The 11302-nt window shown below is 46.1% G+C and overlaps 1 protein-coding gene and 1 long non-coding RNA gene across 3 annotated transcripts in view; one reads left to right on the forward strand and one right to left on the reverse strand.

Annotated features, from left to right (window-relative positions):
- GYG2 (glycogenin 2) overlaps positions 1-7677 on the reverse strand; it is an 18443-nt gene extending 10766 nt beyond the window's left edge. The window contains exons 1-4 of one of the 2 annotated variants that reach the window (XM_083437981.1): positions 7509-7677; positions 6225-6349; positions 3357-3498; positions 519-693 (exon numbers count right to left, since the gene is read on the reverse strand). In XM_083437981.1, coding sequence (XP_083294107.1) covers positions 519-693; positions 3357-3498; positions 6225-6231 — 324 coding nt within the window. In that variant the 5' untranslated portion in view covers positions 6232-6349; positions 7509-7677. Of the gene's footprint in view, positions 1-518; positions 694-3356; positions 3499-6224; positions 6353-7508 lie in introns of both variants that reach the window. The other variant, XM_083437982.1, reaches the window with a different exon arrangement.
- Positions 7678-8296: 619 nt separating this feature from the next.
- LOC310676427 lies at positions 8297-11247 on the forward strand. Its single transcript, XR_014510563.1, has 2 exons — positions 8297-8524; positions 8829-11247. It is a non-coding gene; the product is annotated as an uncharacterized lncRNA (long non-coding RNA).
- The last annotated feature ends 55 nt before the right edge of the window (positions 11248-11302 follow it).

Here is an 11302-nt window from a genome sequence, read left to right on the forward strand (position 1 = left end):
TTGAGACTCCTTAAAGGGAGTGAAAGGCGGGATATCAAATCCAAACTCTTCTTCTTCTTCCAAATCCAAAATGTGGCTTATATTCACAACCTTATTGTATGAAGCCAGGAGCACGGGGCAAACAGTGCCAGGAGCGCGGCAAAGCGGTGCCCGCCCCGTGCGTAGTCCCCCATCCTCTCCCCCAAGGCAGGGAAGGGATAAAGCGAGGAAGGGGAAAGGCCGTTGTCAGTGCAGTGTGGCTTCCCCTGCCCACCCAGTATGCAGCCAGGAGCAGTGAGGAATGGAGCTGCTTATATATAGGTATTTTTCCTCCCCCCCCCCCCCAATTTTAAAGATGTGGCTTATATTTGGGTGCTGCTTATATTCGGGCCAATACGGTATTTACAAACCTACACAGTATTTCCCCCACCCACATATGAATCTATTCCATTGAAATCCCACAACAATCAACAAAAAGGTAACCGGTAACTGAAAGCAACATGGCAAAACTTTCTTTTTCTAACTGGTGCTTCCCTTACCAATGTGTCTGCATCCATGAAGACACATTTGCTATACTGAGTAAGAGTCCAGCAATGAAGTTTGGTAAAGGTTACACCCAGTTCCAGTCTCTCCAGCAAAGCCAAGTGCATAGAGTCATTGCTGTCAATTTCATTCACATCCACCACTGTGTCAAATATGGTGTTGAGGGCAGCCCTGACAAAACAAGTAAAATACAAGATTGGGAGCCTTGAGACATCTCCTTTTGCAAGAAATGCAGTACAGGGTTTCTGACATTAAACTGAACTGAGAACAGCAGCTGGATTTTTAAAAACAACTACAGGCATCTCCACACTTACACGTGTTTGATTTAAACTGCCAAAAGGTGCCAAAAGGGCAAAATCAGCCATAAAGAGTGGGAAAACTGCAAAAAGTGATGTAAAAAGTGGGGGAAATGGAGACTTTGCAACTGCAATCCCATGAGCCTTTGCACTGACCAGGTAGAGAGTTGAAGTTTGAGAAAGGAGGTACCTCTAAATCATAGCCAGGTACTTCAGGGTACCGGTCTACCCCCCTTGTTGTCATTCCCACATTGTCCTCCAGAGATGAGGAAGACTGAGAGCCACCAAAGCCACCATTTATGCCAGTCTGGTAAGTGCAGCTGCTTTTTTTAAGGGTTTTCAAGGATTTCCAGGGGTTTAGAAGATGTTTACAGGTGTTCTAAATGGTGTCCCCCACTATACATGATTTCATGTATATATGTGGTACCTGGGAACGTAACCCCCGCATGAGAGGGGAGATGCCTGTAGTATCTACTAGATGCAAGATAAACAAGCAAGCAAAGTCACATTAGAAATATAAGAAAACCCAAAACCCAAATCCACTTCCTATGAACTATAAGAAGCAGTTGCTGATAACTAAGGAGCAGGAGCAAAATGTAAGGAAACAAGTTAAAGATGCCATGCAAGAAGCAAAGATTACAGGTCAAAACCAATCTGACTATTTAAAATGTCAACTAATAATCAAAGTTGATCAGCTATCATAAGACTTAGAAGAATGATTCAATATCCATTTCGGTTCAAGCAACTGCCAAGTGATGAGGAATACAGTCGTACCTTGGTTTTTGAACAGCTTAGATCATGAACAACTTGGAACTCGAACACCGTAAACCCGGAAGTAGGTGTTTCGGTTTGCGAACTTTGCCTTGGAAGCCGAACGTCCGGCGTGGCTTCCACAGCTTCCAACTGACTGCAGGATGCTCCTGCAGCCAATTGGAAGCCGCACCTTGGTTTTTGAACATTGCGGAAGTCAAACGGACTTCCGGACCTCATTGTGTTAGAAAACCAAGGTACAACTGTAACTGAGTAATGATCAATATGTAATGGAGGAACTGCCTGTGTTTCCAACAGAAGGCAGCCAGATGCATAGACCTGGAAGCTCAAAAGCAGAGCATGAATGTTCTCCCCTGCTGCTTGTCTCCAGCATCTAGTAGTCTGATACAAGGACGGCTTCTGAATATCAAGTTCCACTGAGCTGTCATTTCCTCTGTTTTTATGTTCAGGCATGAGTGCTGATTTTTACATGGCCAAAATGACACCATCCCTGAGCAAGGGAAGGGGGTATCAGCAGGTTCAGGAAAACCCCCAACATCTGCAGAAAATATGCAGATAATGATCCTATGAAGGAGGGTTCCCAGTACCGCCCATTTGAAGACTAAATATTCCCAGTGGCCACAGAAAAGTAGCAGACTGTTAAGGAGGAGAGCAAATGGAAGGAAGGTACGGCTAACACTTGGACCAGTAAACAAAGGCATTTGGTGCTGCAAAATTTTGTTGCAGGTACCATTTGGCTTAGTTAATAGCCACCAGCTGTCCTATCCTGCATCATCCAATCCTTTTTAAACCTATTTAAACAAGTGGCTATTGGTACATCTGGCAGGAGCTAATTCCATAATTTATAGCCAACTGCTAGACATGTCTACTGAGAAGCAAGCCCTATGGAATTCAATGGGACTTTATCCCAGGTAAGTGTGTATGCCTTTATTGCCCACTGGGCAAAAAAAATACTTCCGTCTTACCTAGTCTGAACCTACTGCCAATCGGTTTCTTTGAATAAACCTCAGTTCTTTGTTTCTGATAGGAAACAAAACTTCTATCTGTAGTTCTTCTAAGAGACCTCCTTCTTTCCTAAACTGTAATAAATATGTTTGTGTTTCCCTACAAAATTTGTCAATAGACGGCGATTCCAGTAAGTGAATGAAATGGGAGCTGGGGAGAAACACCACAAAAAAAACAACCTGTTACAAATATTTGGAGAGAATATTGCCCTCTTTGGATGTTCTGTCTGAATATGGAAAGGGAGAAGGGGAAATGCATAGGGTAAGCCCCACCCTCTTGGTGATGCTATGTGCACCAGGCACACTTCCTGACCTGCATTTTTCTGAAAGGAGCTCTCCTACTCATATACACAGTTCCCAGGAAGGTATGGGAACCCTGATTGACCGCTTACACCATCCCACACTCTAACTGAATGCTGAAATGTTATCCATATCTGTGTGTAAATTGGAGTTTGGACTTTTTATGGCTGAAAACCCATAATGCAGTTCTTTTCTTCATGCAGTCACCCAAGTAGATCAGTCTCTGCTTACAGTTCTGTGCACAAAGTGATCCAAATATAGGACCACAAGAGGAAATCTGTTTTCTAAACAAAACAAAACCTGTTTGTTCACACTTCTGGCCACACATGATTTCATTGGGAATTAAGCAACTCATTCAACACACTGCCTGCTTATTGTTATTTTGTAATCAGGGTTATGGAACAGAATTTGCATTTACATTTTGAAGATATTCAATTAATTGAATCTGAGAGCGTGTCCTCACCTCATTGCACTGGAGACTTGAGATGTAATTAGCACTGCCAGCCTTCGAGATGTTTTATGGTTCCTCAAGGACTGTCCGAGAACCAGAGCTCCGTGGCAATAAACATCATTGGTAGCAAGGGTCACAAAGGCCTGGTCTGTCACTGTAAACAAGCATTTCAGAGTGGTCCATTATGACAGCAGCCGAGAATTAGCTGGGGACCTTCTTGCCTCATCCTACCAAGCTGCAATTTCTGTAAACGTGTGTTGACTCTACAATTAGCTCTTTTGCTTACATAAACCTTTGAGAGAAACAAGTAAATAATTGCATAAGCTAGCAAGGTTTTGCTTCCTATTAGCAGATTGTATGACAACATGTCTCAGATTTTGTTTTGCCATAGTGAAAGAGACAATATAGAATTAAGCATAACACATGATGCACTTGTACATAGATTCATGCACACAGAGGCCCACCCATGCAATCTTGGTGCAACTGAAATAGATGCAAACATATAGGGTGAGCCAGCCTATGAGTGCAAGTGATGGTATGCGAGCTTTGTATCGCACACTGTGGGGAGAGACAGGTGCCTTAATACATTTAGGACACTGGTATCAGGCTATGTACACAGAAGCCCTTTGTTTATGGCCATGTGACATCTATTTATGACTTTGCCTATATGCACCCAATGGGCATTGGGATATTTCTGTGGACTTAAAGTACTTTGCCTTCAAATAATTAATTGCACACCCACTCACCTGTTATGGAACTCCAGTGAATTGCACAAGTTTTCTGGGACATGGGGTGTAGGATACACAGAGAGTTTATGTGATGTACCAGTTTAGCTAGTCAGGCCTCATGGAGGTCCGGCTAAGCAGGTACCACATCCCATTCATACAAATTACTGCCAGTGCAGTCAGGCCTAGGCCTAAGCTACAGAAAGAGGAGACATTCACTAAATTGCAACCCTCTCGTGATACTGTACAACCCTGTTGTACAGAAAGCAAGCAACGTGAAGAGTCTAAGTACCATTGACTCTGTTTTGCTTAATACAAATTCCTCCTTGGAAATGAGCGGGTGCTAAACCTTAAAATTAGGAACCAAAACGAAACCTATAATTTCCCTGCACATTTGCAAGGAATCTTCAACTACTGCAACTGGATGTTTATTTTTGAAAGCAGATGTGTTGCTCATCAAACAACACTTAGCATGTAAAGAAGGGAAATTACTTCATTACAGACTATTTCTGATTTTGCTTTTGCCAGGCTATGCTCGTGCGAACGAAATAAAACTTCAGGCACAATAGAGAAACATACAGGAATTAAATAGGGTTGTTTATATTTACTTACGGGTAAACAGGTGAACTAATAAAAACGATACAGTTTTCAGTGCTTTTTAAATAAAAGGGGGGGGGGGGGGCTTCATCACAAGAAGGGAGATTCCAACAAAACGCCAGGAAGCCCTTTCTGGCAGTAAGAGCTGTTCCACAGCAGAACAGAATCTGTTAGAAGGTTGTGGATTCTCCATTGGAGGTTTTTAAGCACATGTGATCTAGTTGAGATTCCTGCATTGCAGGGGGTTGGACTAGATGACCCTTGGGGTCCCTTCCAACTCTCCGATTCTATGAATACAGTGTGGTAGTTATCTGCTAGAGAAAGGGTCATAGTCTAGTGGTAGGGGTTTGGATGCAGAAGGTCCCAGGTTCAATCTCTGGCTTCTCTAGACAGGACTGGGAATGTCAAACCCTGCAGTCGCTGCCAGTCCGTGCAGACAATACAGTGCCATATGGACCAATGGCCATGTTCTACATAATCTTACACAAGCGTATGTTCTGCATAATCTTACGCATACTTATTCAGAAGTAAGCCCCACTGAAATAAAAGGTAAAGGTAAAGGGACCCCTGACCATTAGGTCCAGTCGTGACCGACTCTGGGGTTGCAGCGCTCATCTCGCTTTATTGGCCGAGGGAGCAGGCGTACAGCTTCCGGGTCATGTGGCCAGCATGACTAAGCCGCTTCTGGCGAACCAGAGCAGCACACGGAAACGCCGTTTACCTTCTCGCCAGAGCAGTACGTATTTATCTACTTGCACTTTGACGTGCTTTCGAACTCCTAGGTTGACAGGAGCTGGGACCGAGCAACGGGAGCTCACCCTGTCGCGGGGATTCGAACCGCCGACCTTCTGATTGGCAAGCGCCACCCTCTCCCACTGAAATAAATGTATACAATTCTTTAAAAACCTATTGCATGTACATGTATAGAAAAAGAGTCGTTCTACATGGCTGAGATCAGAAAAGAGAAATGAAAGAATGTACAGTGGTACCTCGGGTTAAGAACTTAATTTGTTCTGGAGATCTGTTCTTAATCTGAAACTGTTCTTAACCTGAAGCACCACTTTAGCTAATGGGGCCTTCCACTGCCACTGTGCCACCACCACGCAATTTCTGTTCTCATCATGAAGCAAAATTCTTAACCCGAGGTAATATTTCTGGGTTAGCGGAGTCTGTAACCCGAGGTACCACTGTACTAAGGGTGTATTTCTGCCATGTGTACTAGGCAGTGGCGTAGTGTGGGTTGTCAGCACCCGGGGCAAGGCAAGTAATTTGCGCCCCCTCTGCCCTAGGAGCAGAGAGCTGCGAGTGCGAGCGCGTGCCCCCCAGATGTTGTGCCCGGTACGGCCGGCCCCACTGCACCCCCCACGCTACGCCACTGGTACTAGGTAACAAAAGTAAGCATGCAGTAGGATTCAACCTCTTCCTTCTCACTCTTTTCTTGATGAACAGTGCCCAGTATAATGTATTCAGAATGAAAACTGCTTTGAGAAAATGCATATACTGTAGTTCCCAAGGGAGGAAACAAAGAACAGAGTGGAGAGGGGAGAAATCCACTTACCAGGCATCCTTTAAAGCCAACAGGGTAAGCTGCTAAGTAAATCCAATACTGATGGGAGAGAGAAGGGTTCCCAGCAGGCCTGTCTCACTCAACAAATCACCAGATAAAATTAGCCTCTTTCTTTCCTGCTGATGAGAGCAAGTGAATTAAAACATTCATTCACACATTCCCCAGATTGTATGTGGCCCCAGATTGCTGTGGGGCCTCAGGGACAAATCCAACCTCACTTTGAGAGAGAGAAGGAAAGATGTCGGAGGGAGCGGGAAAAGAAGGAACTTGATCCTGCCTACTGTTCAGGACCCACCAAACTTTCCTTTGGGTGGTCGAACAAAAAAGGAAACTCAATACAAATCTTTTAAAGGCTGTGCAGAAGCACACGTGAGCAAGTCTCCTTCCATTCCCTTTTACCAGCAAAAGGAGGCCCAGTTTCATGTTCTTTCCTTCACATTCCCCAGCAAAATATTGACTCTTTGATATCTGACCGTGCATTTGCAGTTGAGAGGGAGAAAAGCAGAAGGTGACCATTAACAAGGCTAAAACGAAGAATGAGTCTCGCAGCAGCCTAACAGGCCGGTGGTTTTTGGCGATCGTTTTTGTTTTCTCCAGCTAGCCCCCACTTCTTCCAACAGCACGATGCTAAAGGGACGTTCACTCCGGAGCAAGCCCGTCAAAGTTCAGCGGCATGTAACTCCGCGTGATCAGGGCTGCAACCACAGGGCCCGGTCCTCTGCACGCCTGCTTGCATGCGAGCTGAGGAGGACTTGCTTCTGAGTAGGTGCACACAGGCTAATGCCTCGGCGATCCGCTAGTCCTCAAGGTTGCCCCAAGGCTCGTGGCGGGTTTGCTATAACGGATCGAGGCAATAACAACCCTCACCCATGCGTTGGCAACCACCCCGTGCTGCCCCCCTCCATCCGCCCACGGGGTGAGGGGCATGGGCGTTGCCAAGGGGGGCAGGAGGGGGCAACTGCCCCCCAATCAATTAAAATACTTAACTAAATGAGGTTCTGCCCCCGCAAAAAAAGTCTGCACCCCCCCTAACATAAAGGGTGCTATTAGCATAGTCCAACCTTTGGCCAGCCACTGCCTCTCAGCCGATCCTACCTCGCAGGGTTGTGGTGCAGGACACGTGCGCCATCTAGAGCTTCTTGGAGAAAGGGTGGGCTTTAAATGCAATAGCCCCTTCCTGCCTCCATCATGGGAGAAATCTTGGCTCCCCCTCCCCTCCCCTCCAGTGCAAGGACAAAGCTGCTGGGCGCCCCTCGGACCTCATTCCCCGCTTACCCTGCCGGCTCCATCCCTGCTACCACTCCACACCATGCGCGTCCCCTGCTCTGCAAGCGGCGCTGCCCTCTGCAAGTCCTCCAGGCGCCCTTGGGGGCTTCCACGGGCAGCTCGGCCGACGCGTCGCTGCTCTCTGCCCAGTCGCCGCCGCGGCCAGCCGACGGGGCGAAAGGCAACCTGTGATGCGCCCCCCTCCCAGGCAGCGGGGGCGGGGCCTCGCGCTCATTGGCCCTCGCCGCGGCCCCGCCCCTCCCTCCGCCAAGCCAAGCAGTGTCCGGGCCCCGTCGCGGAGTAGAGGGGCTCGCCAGGCGCGCTGCGACACAGCGGGAGCGAAGCGAGCTCTGCTGCAGCATCAAACAGGCTGCGTTGGGGCCGGAGCGGGAGGAGGGGGTCGATCTTGTCACTTGGAGGTTGGGAGTTGGTAAAAAGATTTATATGCCGCTGAAGAAAAAGCAGTGAGCACAGGGGTGCCAAGTTGAATAAAATAGGGGGATTGCAGAATCGATCACAAGACGCGCTGCGCCGCGCACACCCCATTTGAATGGCAGTGCCCATCAACTTGGCCGGGGGCAGCCCTTCAAATAAATTTATTTTTGTCGGCCCCTAGGAGTTGGCTCCTGTGGGTGAGCGTAATCGATACAATACAAAATGACAATCAAAAGATTTTAGAAACAAGTCGACGTCATGAAATTATCCGAATAAGTCAAGAGAGGGAGGGTTGGAGCTCCTGGACCCTTTGTTGGTTCGTCTTTTCTCATTCCCATCCCTAGTTAAATCGCTCTCCCTAGTCTTGCCTTCGGCGGGGACGGCCTCGTTAAAAATGATCGTTGTGAGTTGCTAGAGTTGGCACTCTTTAGGGTTCACGTGTTCTGCCTCTTGTATGCATCAAAGAGAGAGAGAGAGACTGCGTAACACTGAGGGGGAAATTACGTGGATGGATGGGCAGGGCAGAGAGAAACTATGTTAGAGTATAAAAAACATAAAATACTTGATAAGAAGAAGGGGCCATATTGGCAGTGGCATAGCGTGGGTTGTCAGCACCCGGGGCAAGGCAAGTAATTTGCGCCCCCCCCCGCTGCACTGTCCTTCCCCCAGATAGTCCCTCGCTCTCTCTCCGCACCGCACCGCACGCCTGGCACCCTCCCCGCCACAGTGGGCGGCGACCCGGCGGCTCGGATCGGATTCGCACAGCCAGCACTGCAGTGAGAGAGAGTGAGTGAGTGAGCCAGGTAGGGGCAGAGAGCTGTGAGTGCGAGCGCGCCCCCCCAGATGTTGCGCCCAGTGTGGCCGGGCCCCCCTGCACCCCCCACGCTATTGGAGTCAGTGTGGCATAGTAGTTAGTGTGTTGGGCTAACCCTGGAGCACCAGGATTCAAATCTCTGCTCAGCCATGAGTCCCAGAGGGTGACCCTGGGCCAGTCACTAAGTCAGTCTGCCTCTTAATCTCACTTACCTCACAGAGATGTGGGGATCAGAGGCATACCTAGGCTTCCCTGCACCATTGGAAAGGAGATATATTGAAGTGCATGGACGGATATAAATGTCATAACAACCCCAAAGGTAGAGAAGAGGGGCTTAACTTTCCTCTCCCTGTCAAAAGCTTTCCTGGCTGCTACTTGCCTTGAGGGGAGAGTGAGGTGGTTGCCTCAGCAATATATTATGGGTGTCATGAAAAGGCAGCAAAATGTTAGTTATTTAATGTAGTATATGGCAGTATTTTTAAGCCACAGATAGGGAGAAATGTGCATGTGTTTTTTCCTTCTGTCTCGACTGGTTGGGCTGCATTGACACAACAGTTTATTCCATTTCCCTGACATTGCACATTATATTTTAGCTTCCACCTGACATAAAGGCCTTTTCTGGAAATCTAGTGGAATCTTGTGAAAATTTAGCACTCATCTCCATATTAATTGGCAGTGGTGGGGTGTGTGTGTGTGTTTGATCTGCAAAATGGAGTGAGGGAGAAATGGTTAAATTCCCCTCCCCAGGGAATAAGGCCCAAATCTGAATTTAGATTCTCCTTCACCTCAATATGGCTGTCTTTAAGCGAAGGAAAGAATGAGGCTCCACCATGAAGCCTGGGCATATCACATACTGCAGCTCCTGAGTCGTATGCTTCATATAGTAAGGATTTTTGCTATCAGATTTCTCTTACATCTCTGCTTGTTGCCTTCAGGCAATACCTGGCCAGAGTTCTTGTGCTTACTTGAGAAAGGAATGTTAATAACCCACAATATTCAAGTGGTGTGTTTCCATGGGAACTAATTGTTAGAAGATTGCTTCCTGACACTGAGAAAGGGTTGTGGGGCACATATTTTCCCCTCCCAGATAAGAATGATGGAATCTTGGTTTGTGCATGGAAAGAAATAATAGAAAGGGTGGTTGGTTTTGAATCCAGAGAACAACACAAAGGGCACTTCCAGACTGTCACTGTTTGACAATTTCAGGTTTCACAGTTACATTTAAACTCTCATGCAACAAACGTGTGCCCCTGCTGCTCTTAGAAGTGAGCATAACAACATTTAAAGACAATTACAGTATCTGACAAGGGCAATCTAGCCATTGCAAAATAAATTTATATAGCAAAGGAAGTACTTAAGAACATAGCAATTGAACCTTGGTATGAGAATTGGGGTGCTACAACTGCTCACCCTTTTGATGAAATATTGTAGGGTATGAACTTAAGTATCAAAACAAACAGATAAGGAAAGGCTTCTAAGGCACAATGCAAACACCTGGCCTCACTTTAAATGAAAGTCAGGGCTGGGCTTGTTTATTCTGAGAATACTTTTTTGAAATATGGCTGAAGACCACACACAAAGGATTCCATTTCAGACTCTCTCTCTCTCTTTTACTTTTCTTTTAATATGCAGCATATTGATATATTTAAATACTTATTCCATTGCAATAGTTCTTCATTTGGCACAATTGTTCAGGTGCAGTTTAGGACAGAAAGGAAAACAACAAGAACATAATCCCCCCCCCCATAAATTCTGCAAGTAATATACAACTGATACACTAACAAAGACGGTCATGAGAAATCATTATGTATTAAAAATAGACAGAAAAGTCAGGGGTAGGGAAAAATCCCACCACCACTTTTAAATACAATATCCCTAAGCCAGAAACCCCTGAGCCCAACTAGTAGCTTTGCGGATACTAGAGTTTTTAACACTGCACAATGCGCAATTCATTTTTTTTATCATACCAGACTGACTCCAGATGGGAATGTGCATTCAGAAACATGTTTATTTGTTCACGTGGATCCACATATCTGATTGAGGGTTATTGCTTGCAAGTGAACCCAATGTATTTCATATCTCACAGATACCAATAGATTGCATTAAAGACTCACTACCCTGTTCTTCCAGACAATCGACTAAAATCAGAAACCTCAACAAAGTAACATTAGCAACCAAAATAGATCTAAAAAGCAGATTTCACTAAAAAGCAGAAGAAAATAAAATAGCCTTTGCCAAGTACTTAAGAGCATGCCACCAACAGATAGATCTGGGGAGGTCATTCCATTGCCAGGGCAGCACAACCAAGAAAGCCTCATAGCCAGTTGTTATTCACTGAATATCTGGTGCTGGAAACTCCAAGACCAGGGTCTCTGTTATTGATTCTAATACACAGACAGGTTTGTTGGGAGAATGCAGTTTTTCATATGCTCTGGATCTGATGCTGCATTTACTGACTAGGACATCTGCTGCTTAATAAAATATTACCAAAATGCATTAGGCTCATCCAAATAATGAGTAATGTCTGAACTGAGATAAATCACGTCATATTGTC

The sequence above is a fragment of the Podarcis tiliguerta genome (genome assembly GCF_965153285.1).
Source record: "Podarcis tiliguerta genome assembly, chromosome: 4".
Classification (NCBI taxonomy): Eukaryota; Metazoa; Chordata; class Lepidosauria; order Squamata; family Lacertidae; genus Podarcis; species Podarcis tiliguerta.